Here is a 24,264-nt window from a genome sequence, read left to right as displayed (position 1 = left end):
GTTGCCTTAGTGCTTCAAAAGGAAGTGAGGAGTGAGCCGTTGGTTGCAATTCGCAACCTCACCACTAGATGCTGCTAAAATCTCCACATTGCTCCTTTAAGGTTTACTGTACAATGTCACTGAATACCAGCTAAAACTTCACCTTGCTCACAGTTTTCCCCATGCAGACCTGCTGGGCATTGACGCTGGCATTGCCCTGTCACGTGATGACAAGACACTCCTGCTGGACAATGGCATTTTGACTTACATCCTGGACCGTAATAACCAGCATGACACTCTAAAAAACAAAGAAACAGAAAAATGAAAACATTTCACATTGACACTAATTATTATTAGTTGAGTGTATAGCTTTTCAGCTGACCTTGGTTGCAGGTCTTTCCCTGATAGCCTGGTTTGCACATGCACGTTCCATGGCGTCGGTGGCACTCCTGTGTGTTTTGCTGTATGCATTGACATTCTGATGAGCAGCCAGATCCGTAGGACCACTTTGGGCAGGCTGAAAAAGCCATTTTAAGACAATTGTCAGATTGTTTAAAACTAACATGATTTACCCAAATAGGACATTTCCTGGATCAACATCTTTGTTTGTCCTCAAACAACATATTTACAGAGGCACAAAAGATGCTGGAACATTCTAATAAAAGAATTGCTTAACCATGATGTTTCGATTAAAATCCTACTTGGATAAATCACATTGTGTCCGATTCTTTAGAGTCGCAGATGTGGTCTGAAGTACTGACAAACTCACGTAAGTGACAGAACCTGCCGTACAGCCCTGGATCACACAAACAAGCTCCATATGTACGGTGACAGCGTCCATTATGGGCACAGTTACATTTCTTGTTGCAATACTTTCCATATAGTCCCTTGGGGCAGCCTGAAGATCACAGAATGAAAATGTTTGCATTTTATTTAAACATGCCACTAATGATAATAATTCTAACTCTTACTCACCATCCTGGCACAGGTCTCCACTGACTCCAGGTGGGCAGCGACATTTCCCACTCACCGGGTCACAGGTACCACCATTTTTACACTTACAAGTGAAGGAACAGTTCCTGCCGAATGTGCCCTCGGGACAAGCTGAAATGAGCAAAGAAAACTTCATTCACAGAAATTAAGAAAATGATTTGTTTTAATACTGCATAATCTCATAATGAACATACTCTGATTACAGATGATCGCTGTCCAACCATCAGGGCAGTCACAACCGTTTCTCTCCACGTAACACAATCCTCCGTTAGAACAGTCGTCACATGTCAGACTGCAGTCGTGCCCAAACGTCCCATTCAGACACACTGATATTAACACATACAATATTAAACTGTAGTTAGTATTACTAATAGTGTCATTGGCTATATTATAATATAACTGCTATAATAATCTGGTCTCTTTTTTATGCAAAAAGTATTTTAGATGTGTCATATAAAACCCAAAAGTCTGATTTCTTAATACAAATAATAGCACAATTTTCCTTAACATGCTCTATCATCACAAACAATGTCTTTTCGAATCTCATACCCTAGGTATGGGCAACAATAGCAGTGTATAAATCTTGCCATATTGAGAGATTTCACAACAAACCAAATTTCTCAGAGATGGTGCTCTCCGCCCGCAGTTCCCCAAAGCCATCTTCCTCATAGTCATTATAGCGCTCCAGGGATTGTGGGTAGTCCTGAAGAAGTGTGAGATGTACTAGAGGTCTTTCAACCACTACTGGACTAGACAATTCCTCAACGGTTCTGTCCAGAGCTACAGAGAACAAAAGTAAATATTGACATGATCGGTTTTGTCCTCTGTGCTGTGCAAATCTAATGAACACTTACAAGTGAACTTACGAATACATGAGTGTCTATCCTCAGCCAGACGGTTTCCAATGCGACAGAAGCATTGATAAGAGCCGGCCATGTTCTGGCACGTTTGCTCACAGCCTCCATTATCAGACAGACACTCATCCACATCTACATGCAAGCGGAAAACATTTTAGAAAGCATGACTGAGTGATGATAACCGCTAATGTGTTTTTTTAGCTATAGCTTTAGATTCTTCCAAACTCATAACTCACACTGTTACAGCAAATCTGATATTGTAGTAAATAGAATATGAGAGTACCGCACCATCACAGCCACAGCCATCTGAGTTGAGTCTGTATCCTGCCCTGCAGAAGCACTCATACCCTCCGGGATAGTTTGTGCAGTCCTGCTCACAGCATGATGTCCCTTCCTCACATTCCTCCAGGTCTAAAACACGCAAACACACAAAAACACTTTTCATGAATGTCCAACTTTTTTATGGATTTTATGTGGACATTATAGTGTTCACCTGATGCCATATGTCTTTTGATTGTTGTGGCACTATAACCTAGCACGCTGAAAAATGACATTGCTCATTGTAAGTTAATGTTAGTTAATGCATTTACTTATGGTAACAAATACAACACTATCGTAAAGTGTTACCATAAATTCTATTAAATCACTTTTGGGATGAAATTATATCTACTTTATGTGATGCTTTGATGTTTCTGTTGTACATTTTGATAGTAATAGACTTTGGCGAGGGACCCCACAAGACACCTCACAAGCAGTACCGCCTTCAGCGGTATAAAAAATGTCATTTGAAATTCATCCCATAAGTTCAGTCACTTTTACAGGAAGTGAGGCCACGAGCCATCGGCATGTAATGGACCTCTGAGCACTTACATATTTTCAGTTATGGTGAGGAGTTATTATTCTGAGAAAGAAAAAAACTCAGGCAGAACAACACAAGTTCTACTAAAAAGGCTAAGATCCAGCTGTTAGACATGTGTTTTTACAGGAAGCAGCTGTTTATATTTGAGGAATAATGATCTTATTGTTTTATCAGTGCAGTTGGGATAACAATGAATCCAAGTTTATTGTATAGGCCCTACTGTAAATAAACAAAAATATATAAACAAATAAATAACATTTTGAAACAGCAGTACTGACCCACACAGGTTTTGAGGTCTTCATCGAGCTGATAACCGTGATTACAGCTGCAGACGGGTCCAGTCGTGCCGTGCTGACAGTGATGTAAGCAGCCGCCATTATCAGATTCACAACTGTTAACAATCTCCATTTCAATACCTGCAGGAAAGTATGCATTCAAAACAGTCACACAAATACTCTTCAGCAAACATTTAACATACAAAGGCCCAAAAATTATTTTAAGATTTTTAAGTCCCAATCCCAGTCTCTTATCACAGATATTATTCAGAGACAAACAATATGTCAGTCATGTGTTAGCACAAATGTTAACACTGTGTTATGAAGAAGGATGTTTTCGGCATCTTATCATTTAATAAAGGGAAAGTTCACTGGAAAATCAAAATTCTTCCATCATTTACTCACCCTGTCATTTAAAAAATGTTTGACTTTATTTCTTTTGCAGAACACAAAAGTAGATATTTTGAAAAAATGTTGGTAACCAAACGGTAAAAAGAAACTCACGGTAGCATTTCCTGCTATCAGAGCCCAGCTCATATCCAGGACTGCAGACACAGGAGAAAGAACCCGGCGTGTTTCGGCAACTATGAGCGCAACCCGCCTTGCCGGTTTCACACTCATCCACATCTGCAACACACCCATGATAGACTTGTATTCTGTTTTCACAGATTTCTAAAGTCACATATATCTTCAAGTTCCCCGAGCTTAAGTCACTCTCAATCTGACAAACAGAAGAGATTCATATAATCGCATGAATGAACTTCAATGATTGCAACGCCCACCCAAAGGATTCCTCATGTGTTAAGTGCAACAGTGGTTCTGTCAGAGTGGAAAGCTTTGCTCAGTGTCTCTCACCAATCCTGGCCAGTGTTTAGAAGACAAGAACCACAATTCTCAGCTTTCCCCTGATTAAACACAGTGCTTTACTCGCCTCTGCTTTTACAGCATACCGTGAAATGAAACAAGATGAGAAACCATACTTTCCATGACAGCGAAACTGAACTCTACCATGAATATTCTTTCAGTGTTGCTGTCACAGGCATTTACCTTGACAACTCCTCTGATCCGAGGCCAGCGCGAATCCTTGGCGACAGCCACACACAGCCTGACCGCCATCGCTGTGACATAAATGCATGCAGCCGCCGTTGATCTCTGCACATGGGTTCCTCACTGAAACACATGTCGGATCTCATTAGCCATTACTGTCTATCTCTCATGAAAACACTTATTATCAATACACAAACAACTCCTACAGGCTTCATCTAACTTCTCAAACTTTCCTGGCCAACACTTTTGTGTAGAATAGAGAGAGTCTTAATTTGGTGCCCAAACATTATGGTGGCGTCTAGGCACTAGGAGGATATGAAATCCTTGGATTTGATTTTCAGAGGCTTATATTTGTTTTCTAAACATGAAGATTTTTTGTCACATTGATATAATTTCTTTAAGTTTTTTACAGACTGTACAAAAAAAAGGAAATTTTATGCAAAATAAAAATAAAACAGAGATACACCGTAAAATATATTTCCCCTGATGAATTATAGGATAGAAGGATACATATTAAATTGTTTTCCCAATTTTTCTTGTGAATGTGTTGTCTTTTCCGTATTTCAAAAATAAACTGTAAAAAAGAAATCTTGATAAAAACAGCTGGGCATATTCCAGTAAAATTACATTTCCCCAGGTTTTCTTTTGAATTTGCTGTCTTTTACCGTAATTTTACGGCTTAAGCCTGTATTAAAAAAAACTCTCTAAAAGACAGTAAAATTAAGGGTTATTTTAAAATTTTACATAAAAAATCTCTAAAAAATAACATTATATTTTTAATTTGATAACAAAACATTACAGGTTTTTTCAGTGTAAATTAAAAACACATGCTATTCAGACTGTGAATACAGACATGGTACAATAAACATAAAAAAACAAATCACTTCAATTGGGGGGCTTTTTTGGTCCCATATTTCAAATATTTCTTTTAAATATTATTGCATAATTGTCCTATGCCTGATCATTTCTGCTGCTGGTATAAAAATCACATTTACACACTTCATTTTTTAACTGTTTGAAAGAAGATTCATGAAAACATTAGTATAAAAAATGGGGTAAAAACTTTTTATAACCAAAGTAAGCACAGAAAAACAATGACTGTAATAATGTACTCCTTCAGGGAGCAACAAATTCTTCTAGATTTATATCAGTCATAAATACACCGTTCATCACACTTGGATGAGTAAACTGGGGTCTGTATGATTTGTAGTGTTAACTTACTACCATTTTAAATGTGTAGTGCAAAGAATTTAATCCTGTGGACCCATTTAATATCACTAAAAACACACAAATTAAATGACACAATTATCCAATACACTATAGTGCACTTCTCCACGCTTCATTTTAATGTGATGCATGTCACCATCTAAAAGAAGTTAGTTACACAGTGGGATACACGTTTTCTCTCTTTTCTGCTTGTCTTCACCTAACACTGGTTACACTTCACAGGGGAGCAATTGTCTCTGGTGAGTGTCAGGACATTGGATCCGTGGGGCAGGCAGAAGTGAATGTGAATTTTGGCAGGCACGCTGGAACCGACAGTGGGTTTGCCAAGAAGATGATGCCGTTGTGTGAATAATGCAAGTACTACTCAGTGAAAACCATTGTTTGAAACCGGCCAAAGTGCAGAGTTTTAAATATTGAAGCTAGAGTGCCTCACACTAACTGCATTCTGTTTTAAAATCTACCGAATTACTGTGACTGGAACCCTCAGTTTAACCCATCATTAAGGTTAACCTCATGTTTAGTTTGTACAGTGCTACTGTTTGAATTTTGCCATTATTAAAAAAGCATACAGATTCATTCTGGTTCATAACACATGATTTTACAGTGTTTGAGTACAACAACTGGAATTTTTTTGGCTCATTTCTTTATCCGTTCCTGACTGTCTACTATACACTTCTGAATCTGCATTCAGGGCAACCATTCTCAGATGTCTAAAGTTAAACTAAAGGAGTAGAAGAGCAGGACTCACGTCTGCAGCGCTTGCCATCGGCGGTGAGGTGGTAGCCTGGTCTACAGCGACACTGGAAGTGAACAGGGGAAAGCTGAACACATACCTGTTCACATCCTCCATTATTCACTGCGCATGAGAGGACAGCTGAAGGCAGAAGAAATGAACGTTATTACCAAAGGCCAAAGACAAACACTCCAAAAAACCTAAAAGCCAAATACATTCAGTGTTTTAGTGAGTGCTTTTAATTAAATTCTACACATTCTGTCAAAGGATTTTTGTTCTTTAATAAGATATCTAGTATCTAATATCTTAATCTAAGATATTAAGTTGCAAAATAAATGTTCAATTTCTGAGGAAAATAATTAAAACTGCCAGTACTTTGTTTTCATAAGAGCACACACTTCATATTGTATATCATGGTAGCACCTTTGGCTTAAATTACATCAGTAATTCTGTTTGGATTGGACTCTATCAACCCAAAACATCTGGATTTTACGGTTTTATTCCACTTCTCTTTTCAGAAGAGTTCAAATTGTGAAAGGTCCTCCAGTACACACCTGATGGGGGTAATTCTCAAATTTGTTATAGCCTGTCGAAGTGAAGTCCTCTGAGTAAGACCATTCCAGGACGTGTTTTTCATCCATTTAATGTGTGCTTTGGATCATTGCTGTGTTAAATGGTCAGATTCTTCATTCGTTTCAGCTCTCTGACAGAGACGTGTTGGTTTGTACCAAACCAAAACATATTTAGAGAACGTTATTTCCTCATGTCGTAACCAGAGATCCCAGTCCTGCTGAGGAAAAGCAGTCCACAGCTTCCACCACAGCTGAGTTTATTCAAAGCTAATTGCTTCATTTGATTTCAAGTCAATACAATTTAATAACATGATGCGGTATTGGCCTGGTTCAATCTGAGCACATTTATAGCATTGCGTGCTTTATAACTGTAACAGTTATGACTGCTGGATCTATTTTCAAATGTTAATGTCTAGATATAATTTACTTTCAGGTTTTTTTCAACAAAAACTGGTGAAGAACCAATTAAGTACCTTTATTGCTTTATTTAGATGATTTTTTTCACTGTGAATGAAAAAGCTATCCAACAAGAAACTTCTTCATAAGAATTTACTGTAAATACCAGTAGAAAATGTGAATCGAATTGTTATTGAATGTTCCTGTCAACAATAAACTTGATCACAATAATAATCACCATCAACAAACATGACGAACATGAGGTTTAAATGAATAACAAATAGCCTCTCATTTCAGCCAAGTGTTTGGTTTGTGATGTTTCGCATAGATCTTCTGTTTTTCAAAGAGAATATCCATCTCAGGACAGAAACCAATCACAATATTCACCAAATAACTACTAAATGGCTTTGTTCTGCACCATTAAAAAGGAATTTAATGTAGTGATCGCTCTAAAAAATTATGGTTCATTTTCAACCCAGCATTGTGTCAAAAAGGTACATAACCAATTGTTGGGTTGTAAACCAATGTTGTTGTTTTTTGACTCATTGTTGGGTCAAATGTAAACATTTTGGGGGTAAATTTGACCCAACAGTTGGGTTTGTCCTTTTTTGACCCAACGCTTCAAATAACCAGCATTTTTAAAGATGGTCAGGTTTTTAGGTTATACAATCTCTAGCATTGATCTAAAATAGCAGATTATAGACTAAAACACACACTTTCATTATCTCTATGGGCCAGACATTGAGTGTCAGAGGCCTTTTAATGGGACTCCTCCGCCCTCTTTCTAGACTGAGTTTCTGGGAATGTTCAATCACCTCTTTCATCAAACGGGGTCAGATACAGTTCAGCTCCAGGTAAACACAGAGTACGGTAAACAGACCATCACATGGGGATTTATATGGCAACCAGAGCTAATATCTCACAGTCACAGGGAGGATATGCCTTCATACGTAAAATATCTTATCTAGTCGAGCCGTCAGCAGATAGTTGGATATTAAAGCAGACTATTTATCAGTATGCAGACTAAATATACATACTGTCATATCACTGTATCAGTCAAACTCAATGTGAAGTCTGTCCTCAGAAACCCTTGCATACAGTGTGCACATTCTCCAAAACAGCTTTAAAAATGTCACTTCAGACACTTGCCAAATAAATCTGCAAAGAATAGTGACGATTTGTTGAAACTGTATCTTTTGGGAAGACAAATCTTTACGTTTCAAATTATGATGAGAGTGTTTCTAGACTAGACAAAGAAATTGCTAATATAATGCTTATTTGGGCAGGAAAAACTTAAATTCTGTTGGTCATAAGTCATAACTTAATAAACTTCTGGAAAGAGATATCAGTTGGATTACCAGCTCAAATTACTTTCACCAAAACCAAAAGATCCTGATTGAACCCATTATTAATCAATTAGCATCTGTTTTTGGTTTATTCTGGTACAGCTTCGCGTTCCTTCCTACTCAGATCTGGTTTGAGCTGTGGTTTTGTAGAAAAGATAGTTTGGTATTGGAAAACACAGAAGAATGATCCAGGAGGCTGAATAGACTTCTGGGAGGGTAAAGATCTGATTTAGCTAAAGCACACACTAAACTGTATTCGATTCTCAGAAAAGTAAACAGATGATCAGATTTCACGAGTTACTATTCTTAATGGAATATAAACAGCATTTGTTAGAAATTTAAGGAATTTTCCATGCTTATTACAAGTTCAGCTCTATCTACAACATCTGCAGAATGCTATCCAATGTCAGATGAAATCATTTGTAGATATTATGTAGTCTTTTTTTTGCAATGTATGTTATTGCTTGCGTTTCGAAACAGTGTTTTATTTTCTTTGGTAATCCATTATTTTACAGAATATTTTACATGAATACATATTATTTTACTTTACAAGATCGTTATTGGCGGCCCAGCTGCCTGGAATATTAAAGTTTTAGTGGTATTCTTATTTTAACATGGAAGGTGTGTGTCACATATCGCTAATATTCTTCTGATTTCATTGCCATCATTATTGTTAATCAGCCTTTATTTGTCACCGGGTTTTGCAAATACCAATAAAAAGTATGTAAAGTAAGTAAAGTATTAAAAAAGTAAAGTATAAAGTATAAAAAAGTGTTTTTCCCATTTCCTGAAAAACAGCACATTTTGGAAATCGTGGATTCGAAAGTGCAGCAATGATATGCTCTTGGTAAAGCTTGAAGAGCTTTTAAAAAAATGGAAAATACAACATCAAACGTTTAGAGATGACAACAACCTTAAAAAAATAATTCTTCTGGGTTTCATCTGACACATTCTACATCATACTCACATTTGAAAAGATGATTGTGACAGTTTAACAGTTAACCGGGTCTGGCAAGCGAACAGTTGAGTCCAACGGACAGAGACATTGGTCCATCTCTAAAGTCCCTCACAAACTCACCATGACAAGGCCTGTACAGTAGAATACTAGCGAAAATTCCACGACTAGGATAACAAGGGGCTCTTTGATTCCTAGAGCTCCTTGTTTTGAAGAGAACCCCATTCTGTGAAAGCAAACTTTTCTTAGGTTGTGATGATTACAGCCTCTAAACCCTTGGAGGCAATCCAGTCCGTCAACTCTGTCAATGACCTCTCATGACCTCCGAATGACTCACCTAGGCAGGTGCGTCCATCAACGTGAAGACGGAACCCTGGGTTGCACCCGCAGTGGTATGACCCTCTAGTGTCCACGCACCTATGCTGGCAGCCTCCGTTGTGTACCTGGCACTCATCAATATCTAAAGAGAAAAAAGCAGACACAAGACCAGACTTTGGAACGTGGTTGGGTTCTTACACAGTCTTCCAAATCTTTACCTAACTTTAAGTCACTTCCCCTCTGCTGTTTGAACAATCTAAATGAATTCATCTACTCTAGAGCAGACACAAAACAGCTTAGTCGCTTTACAGATTCTTCATAATAGAGGTCTTTAGTGACTTCCAAAGTAAACAGTCAGCACAGCTACGAGACATGGTTCATTCGCTGACTCAGTAGTCGGCATGCAATTAGGAATCTATTGGCACCTTAAAGTGCACGTATGTGGTTGATATATCACCAGAGTGAAAATAAGCATCAGCACTTACTTTCGCTCTCTTTGTGAATAAACTCTTTGTATTGTATCTAGTGTGACCTTCCAAGAGTGTTGCCATCAGACTGACCTTTAAAGTACTGTTCCCTGAAACAGATTTTAGCATCATGTAATTCAAAACCTGTATGACTTTCTTTCTTCTGTGGAGCACAAAAGAAGATATTTTGAGAAATGTCTCATTGGTTTTGTGTCCATAGAGTGGAAGTCAAAAGGGGCCCAATGTTGTTTGGTTGCCAACATTCTTCCAAATTTCTTCATTTGTGTTCTGCAGAAGAAAGTCATACAGGGTTGGAATGACATGAGGGAGAATAAATGATGAATGTTAATTTTCTCTTTAATCTAACTTCAGGAATAGAGCTGTTCCCACAAAAGGAAGGTCAGGTCAGCAACTGAGATGATACATTTTGACAGTTTAAAACTCATTTCTTTATTTCTTGCAATAATGTAATGTACAGTGTGTGTGTGTGTGTATAAATATTCACATTCAATTCGAATGAAAATATTGCAACCATAATAGCTTTATGTGATTGAGAAAATACAGTAAATGGGGTTATATTAATATTGGTAAATGTTGAAAGTAACACAAATACATGAAATAAGTGAATGAAACGTATAGAGTATTTAATGATGAGTTGTAAGAGTGGCACATATGTAAAATGAGAAGTACAGGTGCAGAGATGGTCTGAGAGAGTTCAGATATATTCCAGGGCTAGGAAGTCTTGCTGTGTGACAGACAGTAATAGCAGTGTTCAGCCGGGGACTGTGTCAGACAGTGAGTTATGTGCAGTGTGCTATGGTTTATAACTCACTCATGCTCCACAAGGGGCTTGAAGTATTAAAGTGATTATTACATGAAGAGAAATAGCTGGTTACTATGAACTCGCGTGCATTCATATGGAATTGATTAAGGGAGAAGATTTAAATGTTATATCGGTTTCAAGACTAAATCCTCTTCTTTTGTGACTGATGTTTGGAATTACTAATATGAATGACAGTACATGCAAGTAATTTATAATAGTCAAGACAGACTACTCCCTTCTAAGAGCTGCTTATCCTATAGTTTCCAATGTCTTTTCCAAGAAAGATTACTTTAAAGTAAATATTGGACCGAGTGGCATGTGAAGAGTGTGCTTCTGTATTATTTATATCAAACTTTTTTACATATCTTTGATGATGATTGTCTTCTTTAAAAAAAAGAATGTAGCACGATATAGGGTAATTTCCGCAGTTTAAAGCAAATGACAACTACGGCCAATATTCTGTAGGCAAGAGTTATTACCAGTACAAATGATACACATTTATTAAAATACAGTTGTTTTAGAGCCAGAAAGACTTTTAGCTTTTGGAAGCAAAGCATAAATGGAAAAATAGAAATGGAAAGGACAATAATTTAAAATATAACGTTAATGCGAAAAAGGTCTGAAGAACAACTATTACAAATGATCAGTTCACATTCGATCAACTATAGGGAGGCTCAGAGATGACTTATTTTTGTATGCGAAACCCGGAAGGGAGCATTTAAGAAGTTCCGGTTCCATCGCTCCAAATTCTATAGGTTTTTTTAAAATCGCCCGAAATAAGGTTTGTGGTGAACACAAGTTCAAGTTTTATTCTATGACATAAAACACACCAATTGCACACCAAAACACACCAAACCAGCCATTGCTAAAAGTGACTATCCTTTGGTGGGGACATCATACGTCATTGCGCAAATAAAGCTCACAAATAATGCGACGTGGCACAAATCTCTTAAAACGCAGATGCGGATTCATTCAAGGAGTAATTACTTACCAGGGAACACATTTTTTATATAATTTGAAAGGGTGTCAGAGGCGTGGTGGTGATGTTGATATCAAGCGACCTTAAGTATAGTCTGTGTGTAGCATCGTGTTAGCTTTTTACTTCACCCGATTGGATTTTGGCTTCAAAAGTAAAATATGTGGTGTTAATTTGTGAATATTATCTTGATAAACAAAATGTGTAAATATCATAAACCTTTGTTAATCACAGAGCTAATTTTTACTGGAACCAGCGCGGCACTTACTTCCGGGTTAGCCAGCAAAAATACATCATCTCTGAGGTTCTGCATTAGCATTGAGAAATTGCGTCTAAAGCAAAATGCTGTAAATGTAAATTAATTCTCTTAAGAGGTTCAGCATCATGACTTGTCTTGAAAACCACATACTGTATTAATGTTCTGCCAATCACAGGTTCTGAAGTGGTATCTACTGCATCGAATACAATTACACCACTAACCAGAATGTTGATGGTCCACTTGACCGCAATTGATCTACTGATCACAATGAGCCATTTGAAGAGAGTATATTTAAAATCAGAAATTTTACTAGACCAGTTAACCCTGAGCACTTCTCTGTGATAAAGATTATGATTATGTGAAACAGCAGGCCGGGGGTAGATTAAGATGTGCTCTTATGTCTATTATGATATGCTGAAGATTTATAAAGTTTTTATACAAAAATGTCCAAAAGTGAAGGGGGAATATTTGTACAATGTTTGCTTTCAATGCTTCCTCGGGTTAGATTATACCAACAAATGAGGTATATCGGACAAAATGGACAAAACATCAAACTTTATAGGCCAAAATATGTTTTTAAGGCAAACCATGGCAAATACAGATGTTATTCTTATATACAAAGAAATGCATTAAACTTAAAAAATAAAGTGTAAAATTACTACAATTGTATCTCTTATCTATTCAACAAACTTAAACAATTTTTGTAGTCATTCTTTACAATTGTGTTGCATGTCATTTTTTGCAAAGCCTTTCTCAATTCTTCTCAAAGCTGAATTTCTGTATACAATCCAAACACACAAAATTTTGAATGCATCTTAAATAAAATACTTGAAATAAGATGTCAATACTCCAAAGTCGGACAACACTTTTAGACATTACTGTATGTACTGTTTTTCATTATTTTTTCAAGTTTTTGTAACAAAAGGCAGCCTGGTCAGGCGTCCAGGGAGGCGCAAGCAGGGCGAAAAGGCCAGTGGTGAACATCTTGGACGAGGCAAGGAGCTCAGAAGCGGCCATCTTGAAAGAGGCAGGGAGCTCAGAACCGACCAGGGGACAGAGTGGGTTCAGAAACAGCCTCTTGTGAAGATGAACAGTGCTAAGCCCAGACACCCAGCAAGGGAGCAACCAACACTGGCAGAGCAGACTCCAAGGGAAGAACCTCAGGATCGGACACCTCCGGGCCCCCTTTACTTGGGACCATAGGACTTGGGACCACTGGGGAGGCAGCCATGATGGCTGGAGGCTTTGGACTGGCGGCCATCCCATCTTGCGAGTGGCCTCAACAATTATCAAACAATTAACAAGAACCAATGAACAGAAGAACTACAAAAGACTACAACATAAAACAGGAACCGTTATTACAATACAAACTAAAAGTCCAAACTAACAGGGCATACAGCCTGAATCGTGACAGTTGCATTCAATCTCCACTTGGTTCAAAACTATTTACATTAACGTATACTGTAAAACAAATCTAGTTTAGACAAAAAGTATTCAACAATGCAATAAAATTCATAATAATTGCACAAGACAGAAAACACTTCTGTTTCTGGATTGCGACAGACTGCAGATGGAATGTACTCACAAACAGCTAGATGAAATTCACATTGGATCTCACTAGAAGAACAAACAAGTCTGACATAAGCAACAATCCAGTGAGATAAACAACACTATAAACTGACAAAAGCAGTAACAGGCCTTCTTTAGGATAAAACAGACTCGTAAACTGGAATGTGTCATTTAAATGTTAAAATATATATTTTGCAGACACAACATTACACTCTGGAAAAAAAGGTGCTTTAAAAGATTTTCATTGATGCCATAGAATAACTTTTTGGTTCGATAATGAACCTTTGGTCACACTTCAGTATAGGGGGTATATTCACCCAATAAACTCTTCATTTGTTGCTCATTAACAGTTAGTGAGGTAGTTGTTAGGTTTAGGTATTGGGTAAGGTTAGGTATGTAGAATATGGTCATGCAGAATATGTGCCGTTATAAATATAGCAATATGCCAATAATAAGCATGCTAACAACAACTAGTTAATAGCGAGAATTGTCCCCTATACTGAGTTGATACCGAACTTGAAACATCTGAAGAAACGTTCTGTTTCTAAAAGGTTCTTTCTGGCATTTTCCCCCTTCAGATTATAAAAAGTAATGAAAGAGTTATTTTTGGAACCAAAGATAGTTATTCTATGGCATCGCTGTGAAGAACATTTTAAGCACCTTTATTAAAGGTGTATTTTGTAGACTAGCTTGACCATCACTGGCTCAGCAACATCAGCTCATCCAATGGTATCTGATTTTAGTATCTGAACCTGTTTAAATTTTCCAAAACCATAAGCCTCTGTTTACGCTAAAGTTTGACTTTAGCGTGCATCACTCAAGTGCACTTAAGAATCATCACAGCATGGAATGATAGTCAAGTCAGAACAGCCAAAAACACCACAGTGTGTGAGATGATCAGTTGTTGTGTAGGTAATAGAAACCACCTGTCCAAAATAGCCTGAAGGAACCTCGATTACAAAAGTGCTGTACACAACAACAAAGCACAGAGAGAGGAAGGACTGTGGCCCATTCACAGCAGCAGGGTGTAAAAAAACAGCTAGATTTCAAACGAGACTTGAAATCCAGGAATTCACTGGGGAGCTCAGCTGTGGAGCCAACAGCAGCCCGTGGGTCTCCACAATTGCGTTCTGCAGTTTTTCCTGCAATTAATCAAGCAGAATGCAGAATCGAAAACCAATTAATTTTGTTCTGACATGCATCACCACTGAGGATCGTCTGTAAGCGAGGTAATAAGGAAAACTACATTTTACCCACTTCAACCAAGGTACTGTTGCTTGGCCCTCAAAGGTCTTCAGTTCTGTGAATTGTACCTTTAGCAATTAAATCGCAAGGTAAAATCAATGACGCATGTGAGTCAACTGCTTCTTATCATGATAACCTCTATTTTAAAGGAAACAATGGATGGAGATCACCAGCTTTTGCATTGGAGTTTAGAAAGGATTTGGCTTGATATCATCCACAGAAGCTGGAAAGCAATTGTTACTCCTTTATCTTGTACAACTACTCGTATTATTTAGATCACAATCTTCTGTGAAGATTGTCAAGCATGCTTAGCAGACTTAAACATGTGTGCTTCTGTAGTGCCAAAATCAAAGTCTGTCCCCCACATTGTTGGAAGGCATATCAATTTATTCTAACACTCGTTTCTCTTTAATCCAGCATTGAGCTTTAGAAGAGATATCTAAATACTTTGAATGAAGTTCTAGTTCTCCCCAAAAGGCAAAGGCAAAAATAGCTTAACTCTTAATTCTGATTTCTTAATTAATTAATTCTTAATTCTAAGTTTTAGAAGGACAGCGACAATAATTAACTTACTATTCATGGGTAACTTTATTTTTAGGACCTGTAACTACTACATTTCTTTTACCTGAATATTGTCTAGCAGGATTTGAGCTTTTAGAAAGCCAGATGTCACCAAAACATTCCTTATTTTAGTATGTTAAATGTCATTTATAGTTTTTAAGAAACAATATCTTGGCATAAATTCAAGATACATTGTTCAATTGCTTTATTGGAAAAATATTTTATCGCTATAGTAAGAACTTTCAAATCAAACAAGTTCTGCAGAAATACTTTCTTGGTTCTTATGTTGACCATCTAAATGAAACATTTAAATATAATAAAAAGCAGCCCAAATAATGTTCCCTTAGGTATCATACATGCACTGCTCACTAAAAAGTGTACAGTTACACCGCAGTGAAAACACAAGCAGTTTTGTCTTTCATAATGAGAGAGACAGATTTTAGGATTACAGTATAATAGTTATACTGTAGCTACATTCGGCAGAAAAATGAATTTCGTGAGACCGTAGTAAAAAAAACATGTCAACACATTTACAGAAAGTTAGTGACATGAAGTGTTCACCTGCTGCTTTAATGCTTGTTCTTTATTAATGTATAGCTTATGACTTCAACCAGTGCTTTAGACAGTCAGGTCTGTGTCACTTAAAACACAGCCTACTTATTTTAATATTCAGTTAGAAAAACATTCCAATACATTAAATTTCAGGTCTCTTAAAGTATACACAAAACAGTGGTCGTCTAAAATATTTTTCAAACACCACTGTATTATTTGTTTTGTTGGTCTGTTACAAATCTGAAGGCATTATCTTCTCCAGTCCTTCACGCTGAATTAACAGTGCTGAATAAAGCTCCCTTATTCGCCAAAGCCAAGACATTACCAAAGATCTGATCCAGTTTGACACTGTCATCAAAGTAATGCGTTCCACCACATTCCAGTTCAAACACTCTCTCACAGAAGTTCTGCTTTCACAGCATATTTCTGATCCCTCAGCTGAATGGAATTGCACTCACCTGGATCCAGGTGTCCCGTGTTGTATCCATGATATCCATTGAAGCAGGTGTAGCAGTTTCGCTGATAATATCTATGACGTGAATTCCCAGCGCCCAAACTCAGGACCAGTTGAGTCCAGAAGGTAAATAATAACGCTAACTTCTGTCGATCTGATAACATTGTCAAAGCTTACTGTGTTATTGAGAACTCAACTCAACCAGAAAGACCCACACAAGACAAAGACATCAGTTTGCTCATGATGTTATTTCCTGGGTTCTAAACAGAATCGACTCTCTCTCTCTCTCCCTCTCTCTCTGCATTGACAGACATGTAGTTTCTCGTAGCTTTGTACCTCCCGTTATGTCCCCACAGACTATTCAGGGCTCTGCAGACCCACCCCCTGTCTCTCCAGGCTCCTCCCACCTCCTCTCTTAGGTATTGAAGCTCATCTGAACTACAACAAATATTGAGCAGTGATCTTCTGAATATCAAATGCATTTTCACACAGTTCCCACACAGCTGTCATGAGATCACTTTATTAAAAAGAGAAAAGACCAGCAGGCTTGAATTCTCATAGCCTCATCCGTCACAAGTCCTGGGAATTATGGGGTTATAGCCTTATTGATCTTTATATCAAAACTCTGTGTTACACTTGAGAGGTTGAGCAGATGCAGTATCTGAACGAGTCACAAAAAAACAGCTTTGACATATCCAGCATGACATGGAAAAATAATTTTCAGACAAACTTATATATAAGTAATGGAAAGGAAGATTTTTGAGGCTGACCAGTCCAAGCGTGGCTGGCATATTTGCTTACAGTACAATATGAGATCATACCACAGCATCCTAACCACACAGGAACCTATTCAAAATGCCAAGGACACGAACAAATGTGAAAACAACCCCCCAGATACAGTTTAAACTGAGAGGAGAGGCACACTACATATGTTTTTTCATCAGAAGATATGAAGGTTGAGAGAAGTTTAAAAGGTGCAGATGGATATGTTTCGTGTGAGTATTGTGAGTCAGATGAAAAGAAGGTCACAGAGTCTTACTGTCTGTGCAGATACCTTTGCTTCAGTGATAAACCAGAGCCAGGTGTGAGTAACATCTTATCTTAAACTGTTTCATTTAAATTATAAAGTCAGAAGAACAGAATTTCAAGGCTCTTTGTTTTGTCAGTCATGGGTTTTGACCAGCAAAGAGAGTATGGACACAATTTTATCTTCAATAACTATACCAATGAAATTCAATGACATTAGTGTACCATTTATGACTGGTAGATGCCTCTAAATTTCCCTCCCCTCAAAATGATGATTTAAAAAAATTCATGCATGAATTGTTTCATTCGTGTTTTTATTACTTTAAGGCCAGGAAAAGCCAGATTTAAACTTTGTTGAGAACCACTGGTGATGGATGGTATAGGATATACTGGTATAGGATGATGCACTACAGTGCACTGTATTGGTTGATGTCCAACTATGCTATCAAAATCCATGCAAACACAAAAAATGGACCAAAAAATATGGCAAATCTGATGAACTTTAATTTCATTACCTGTGATAATAGTTTTGCAGTCTATGGAATTCCTGTTATTAAATCAATCATACACATAATCATATCTTATGCCTTACGTGCTATAAACTTATATGTAATGTTTTTAGTCGAGTAGAAAACACATTACATTATGTGACAAACCACTATTTATTTAAAAGAGACGAATTCGCAAAAGATAAGTGTTTTCATCTCTTAGATCACTGAGTTGATTCGCGCCAGAGCATTATGAGCGAAGCGGATATTCAGTCTAGATGTCAATATTTCCCTCTATGACAATACGCTTCACTCTGTCGCTCACGGACCAGGCAAATTTTCAGAAAGGCACTCTCCGCTCCCCGCTACGCTCTTGATCTGCTTTGCATGCTATGGAAAGCCACGAGGGTCGCGTAGAATACGTTCTCGACGCGTTGTTGATGTGTTAATAATTGTGCGTTTTGACCCTTGTGGCTTTCCATAGCTCATATGCTCTTCTCCGCAATAATCTCACTGGAAACATCTTGGGCGTGACTTAAAATGACACGTCTCCCTGAGTCCAGGGTGGTCGATTTCAGTTTTCAGAGGTCCGATGTCTGACTTCAAGTGCCCTTCCAGACATTTATGTCTGGGTTTGAGGTGGAAATATTCCAAATCTGTAGTGTGATTTTATCACTATTAATCACCCATACAATAACCTTTTGACTCAGAATGGCAAAGTACCGGCAACGTGTGATGAGATGCAGTTGCGCAAGAAAAAGTATAGGTACACTATTAAAACAGCCAACCGGTTCACTTCAATCACCATTGGTGAGGCAAGTTGCTTTTGTCAGGTTTGCACTATCAAGCCTGGTCGCTTGTTTTTCTAGCAATTTCTGGCAACACTAAATGTAAATGGTGTTCAACGAGACCAGGAAACATCTGTAAAATCCATTATCCACAAGGTTGTATTCGGACTGTAAAATCATCAAAGGCAGCCTTGTTTCAATCTTGCCATATGTATAAAAAGATTATGAAATGCACCTGCTTGTTTATTTTAATTTGGCTTGCTAGAACCATATTTATTGATCCTAAAGAAAACAAAAGTGAGCATAAAATCAGTTCCATTCTCTGCAGTCTGCATATGCAGATACAGGCTCTGTTTGAGGCGGGGAGAGTGAGAGTGCATCGGTCTTGATTCTCTTCCACAGATCTAATCTCAAAGTGTCCACATGCCACATGTGCTTGGCCTGCCGTGAGACATTTATGACCAGGATCCAGTAAAATCAGAGAGCTGATACTATACAGGAGACTGCTTCAAATTGCCAGGAGTTGAATGGTCAGAGCGGCTTCAAATGTTTCATATGGAGCAGAACTGTTTTTAGAGGAGTATCCCAAAATTCTAAGGTGTCTTCAGGAATCCTTTATGATACAAAAAGGAATTATGAGCCAAATATATTATGAAACTTGATTTTTTTATTTTTGGTTAAAAAATCAACTGCATTTCTTAAGGCCTCAACAGTCCCAATGTAGAGGACATTTATTTTTTTAATTGACGTGAGTCAATAAATTAAGTTAAACTGACCCATGTGTCGGTGATGTTATTCCAACTATCCCCTTAACAATCGTATATAAATCATTGGGATGTCTCAGATGTTGAAGGTAAGCTATTAGGGGAGTAAAGAGCGAGCTGTTTTTATATAATCCATCATAGCTGCTGTATTTGGATGGGGTGTCCCACGTATTGCCAGTTTCAGTTCAGCTAAATATTTAGAGCATTACTGTTTAGCTCTAGTGAGGGGCCAGGTTGTCGGTGATCCACGGAAAATACACAGCCATGATTCATATATTAACACACATCCCTGCATGTTTCCCTTGATGCCGGATTACAGTACATTGAAATGCAACAATGGCAAAAGTGGGCCTTTTGCTGACATGCTGAAACTGATCTTTGTCTGTTTTTGAAGACTTAACATATTTCCCTCATTATAAATAATGTTACTATTAAAAACAATTAGGTTATTTATCGATACCAAAAGGGCAGGACCACACCCAGACGAAATCTTGTGGTTTTGAACAAAATATAATTATTATTTAATGATCATAATTGTTATAATTATCACACAGTTTGGTCTACAAGCTCACATTTCACATATCTCATTGTTGTATTGTTGCGCTGTTCTTGCATAACATAAGGTTGTATGATATTTATGCCACTGGCGATGCAAAATGAAATAAATCAATTTTAAACAGTTTCCTTGAACATAATCACGTGGATAAATTCACTTAAATGTGGTGTAAAAACACTTTAGGATTATGTTTCGAAAGATACTGGCTTCACTTTAGTAATCTGGTTAAATTCAGCATTAAAATTGCAAACCTTGGATCATAAAGTGCTGGAAGCATCCCAGAATCCCTTCCGTGTTTTCCATGGATCTGTGACCTCTAGGGAGATTTCCGAGGAAAAAATGTTCCTCACATTTATGACACCGACCTCTGGCCAACAGCACCGCTCTCACAGCGAACCTCACACACAATATAAACCCATCTCAGGTTGCAGGATTTTTAGCTCATCTTTATAAACTAAGTTAAAAAAATGTAAGCTAGATATATGCTTTGCAACCATTGGTGCAAGATGGAAAACTTTGGTTTCCTTTAAGGCTGGTGATGCCAACTGCTAATACAAACCTAAGGAAATATCTTGATTTATTATACCATCTAAAACCCCATTTATGAACATCTCAAAGTCAGGACTTATTAATGGACTTTATATGAATGTCAGCTGTGAGCAGGAGTAGTTTGGATTGCTCCTTTACCAATGCAGATGTGCACGAACATGCTGTCGATACGTAATAAACCATTCCATGAACAAATGAAAATTGGCTTTCAGAATTATTCATTCACTTTATTTATTCAGCATATCTTTGTAGAGGGAAATATTATCTGAGTGATGGACGAAGACCATTTAATTTGATTATTTACAGGAGTTTAATTTAATGACTTTCTGCTAAGCTCATTTAGTCTGTGCGCTTTTAATCATGTAAAGTGTTATTTACGTGACACAAAATAATAATGTGTGGCCAATACGGTATATTAATCATAACACAATAATAAACTTTCTCTAATCATTTATTCACCTTTCTTAGATGGAACACAGGAGGACTTTTTTGAGAAATGTCTCAGTGGTTCACATGCATTTTGCATTTACTTTAGTTTGCATGCAATGATAATAAATATGGTTTATGCTGACCACAATGTTTTTTGTGCAGGAAATTAGTCCCTGAAACCATTGAAATGTAAAAGGCATTTCAAATTGGCAACCACTTAATAGTTTTGCCTGTCCTTGGTCCTGCGCAACTCTTTTAAAAAGACATTTTATTGACTTTTACACAAGAAACAATATTGGCACTGTCTTTGGTTGAAGCTTGATGTCCAATTAAATCTAGGTCCTGAAAAAAAACCAATGGAAAACCACAAGTTATACAAAGACTGAGCAGGGGAATGGCTGCATTGAATGAAGATCTCTGCAAAAATGGATAAATCAGCAAGCTATATGCGTCCGTGGACTACGTGTCTTAACTACGTGTTTTACACCGTCCTTAAACAGGAAATTTACTTTGGCCAAGGAGAGGTGTAAGCAGTCGAAGCATCTTTTGATGTCCGAGTTCAATGAGTGTCATTACAAAGCCAAACCCTTCCTATCTAATGACAGACACTTCAAGTTTAGGACATTATCCAGAGCTCACAGAACACACCTAACTTCTAGGCAGAGTTAATGGAACAGGGAGTGTCTGCGTGAACTTCTGCATGCTTATTAGTAATGCTAGAGGTTATCCAACAGACACGCTATTGACTTAAAGGCCTATTACATCAAATGTGAAATTCAGGAGAAAGGTCTGTTCTCAATACCATTGACCTATATGAACAGCACATTCACTTACAAGCAGTAGATCAGCATACTGTCAATGTGAATGATTTAAGGTGAGATTTAATGTGCCCGATAGGGCATCCAAATAAAATACTTTCTAAATGGCACTTGAAAAATTGTAGGAGTTGTCCCAGACAAAGAGAAAGTTATGTTGAATTTTATTGTATTCTTTTTGGAAGTGTGTTCCAAACAGGTATAAGTCGGCTGTCCTTCTGAAACCTCTTTGCATAAATCATTATTATTAGTCACTCTTTATGTTTGTCATTTGGTTTTGCAAATATCTAACATTCACAACACAGTATTTATTAATTTATAATAAAAAGTTGTTTTCATAAAAAGCTGTGAAGTTGGACATCCGAGGTTTTGAAAGGACAACGACAAATTGCTCTTAAATATTTAATAAATCTACTTTGTGAATGATGTGGTACAAACCACCTACTGTACATAAGATGATAACAACAGAGTGTAGGGAAAGTTGTTTAAATATTAAATAATATTACATTTGCATGTGTGCATAGAAAACAGCTCTCATTTTCCTGAGGAAATATAGCTTAACATGTGCTCCATGATTCATTTTTTCTATTTACATTTTCAAAATCGTCTGTCTTGAATAGGTTTTCAAAACCGGATTTTCTAAAAAAAAAATCTTCCTATTATACTAGACAAATCTGTGGGAATATAACATTTTTATAGTATGCTTAAAAATAAAATCCTGCTATAGCCTTCTCCCGTGTTTTATCAAATATGAAGATTAAAGATGAACTTGCTTGTTTCCGAGGAGTTTTGCTTTGGACAGAAATGTGTTTCCACATTAAAAAAAACTGCTTCCGGATGTTAAATGTGCTTCAGCTGTGTAGTAAAAGTATCAACAACAATATTTTTACTGAATGTCCTGACATGCAAATACTGTATATGAAACAACTTTTGTCTAAAGTAATAACTGTCAGCAAGCACACAAACCCAAACTCTGCTCTATGATAACAAAATAATGAACAGATCCAAACACATGATCAAAAACATCTGCGAGATCACAGGCATGTCTAAACTACTTTTGGAGTTGCCACTTTAGAGCAAACTCCCAATGTTATTTTCATAGCACTTCTGTCACGTTCTCTAACTCTAAAGTGTTAATGCTATTGAAGTTAGATGGGAAACATGCCGGAGATGCCAAAAGTGTTAGAACAAAGACCTGCAGATTCTTCATTAACTTGTTCACAGTCATTCACATCTACAAGAGACAGATCAAACATAGTTCCACATCAAAAGCCATGAATAGAACGTAGAAAGACATAGAGTAATACCATACACCACCGGCTGCTGAGCAGCAGGGCCATTGAGAGGTGTAAACTGTTTAGCAGTGGAAAATCCAAACTGTTGTGGTAATGAAGCCTTTCCAGTAAGCAAAACTGGAAGGTTGGTGTGTAAAAGCTGGCGGCCATTTCTGCCCAGCCTCCCCACTTTTGAGAATGAAAAGCCATACAAATTTACAGTTTGAACAAAGTAAGCATTCTTACTCCAGAGAGAGCTGGATACAATTTAGGGTCGGACGCATATAAAGACATTCTGGTTTATTTCATGTATAGAATTATAGAAATACTGCTAGTAACAACTTAACAAAAATGTTTTCCTACATTACACAATTTGAAAAATGTGTTTGGCTGATTGTAGGTAAAAGGAAACAGGGAAATATGTACAAGGTTCCACAATTTGACATAGACCATCCGGTTTTACCAAATAAAAAGCACAAAATCTTGATGGAGGAATTATTTCGAACGCCATGCCATAAAGAACCTAGCAAATAAATACCCAGGTCTGGAGAACTTATAATGTAATTTAAATTTACCTTGCAAAGTTGATAGTGTGTCCTGAACTGACTTGAACTGAACGAAAATATCATTCTAGTTTCAATAAAAACATGAATATTGGCAAACACAGCATTCAAAATTCTATTTATTCTTGACCCACATTATATTCCTGCTCTGACTTGACAAATCCCATTAAATTTAGGATTAAATGTTCCAAATGCTGGGTGTGTTTCTGGGCTGAAACCCTCACCCTGGAGAAGTGAGTGCACCAGAGCAAAGCCTTGCCACTTTATATCTGCTAAACATCAGTGCTATTCCACCTTCCAAACATCTAACCAATCCAACAATAACACTGTTAATCATATTCTGAGTTTTACCCTTCATCTCAATGACGTAAATCTTCAGATAAAAAAACGCACATGTCAAAACGGTCTAGACAGGACCGCAACCAATTAACTTTAACGCCTCCTATCTCTTTATGCAGCAGAGATTGAAAAGAAAAATGACAAAGGCTCTAGAGAGCATCATAATGTAGGAAATTGTGCTCACAGTACCCGACTGATGAAAAGTAAGCA

At 37.3% G+C, this 24,264-nt stretch overlaps 1 protein-coding gene across 3 annotated transcripts in view; it reads right to left on the bottom strand.

Moving 5' to 3' along the window:
• The window catches only part of megf6a (multiple EGF-like-domains 6a), a 46,623-nt gene that overhangs the window by 11,490 nt on the left and 10,869 nt on the right, over positions 1-24,264 (bottom strand). For 2 of the 3 annotated variants that reach the window (XM_056733815.1, XM_056733818.1), the window contains exons 1-14: positions 16,468-16,780; positions 9,577-9,699; positions 5,986-6,111; positions 4,011-4,133; positions 3,468-3,590; positions 2,967-3,104; positions 2,118-2,240; positions 1,839-1,961; positions 1,585-1,752; positions 1,167-1,298; positions 955-1,083; positions 749-877; positions 362-496; positions 143-277 (exon numbers count right to left, since the gene is read on the bottom strand). In XM_056733815.1, the coding sequence (XP_056589793.1) occupies positions 143-277; positions 362-496; positions 749-877; positions 955-1,083; positions 1,167-1,298; positions 1,585-1,752; positions 1,839-1,961; positions 2,118-2,240; positions 2,967-3,104; positions 3,468-3,590; positions 4,011-4,133; positions 5,986-6,111; positions 9,577-9,699; positions 16,468-16,627 (1,867 nt within the window). In that variant the 5' untranslated portion in view covers positions 16,628-16,780. Of the gene's footprint in view, positions 1-142; positions 278-361; positions 497-748; positions 878-954; positions 1,084-1,166; positions 1,299-1,584; positions 1,753-1,838; positions 1,962-2,117; positions 2,241-2,966; positions 3,105-3,467; positions 3,591-4,010; positions 4,134-5,985; positions 6,112-9,576; positions 9,700-16,467; positions 16,781-24,264 lie in introns of those variants that run through there. The other variant, XM_056733817.1, reaches the window with a different exon arrangement.

The sequence above is a fragment of the Triplophysa dalaica genome, chromosome 20 (genome assembly GCF_015846415.1).
Source record: "Triplophysa dalaica isolate WHDGS20190420 chromosome 20, ASM1584641v1, whole genome shotgun sequence".
Lineage (NCBI taxonomy): Eukaryota > Metazoa > Chordata > Actinopteri > Cypriniformes > Nemacheilidae > Triplophysa > Triplophysa dalaica.
This window is presented reverse-complemented; position numbering and strand designations above follow the sequence as displayed.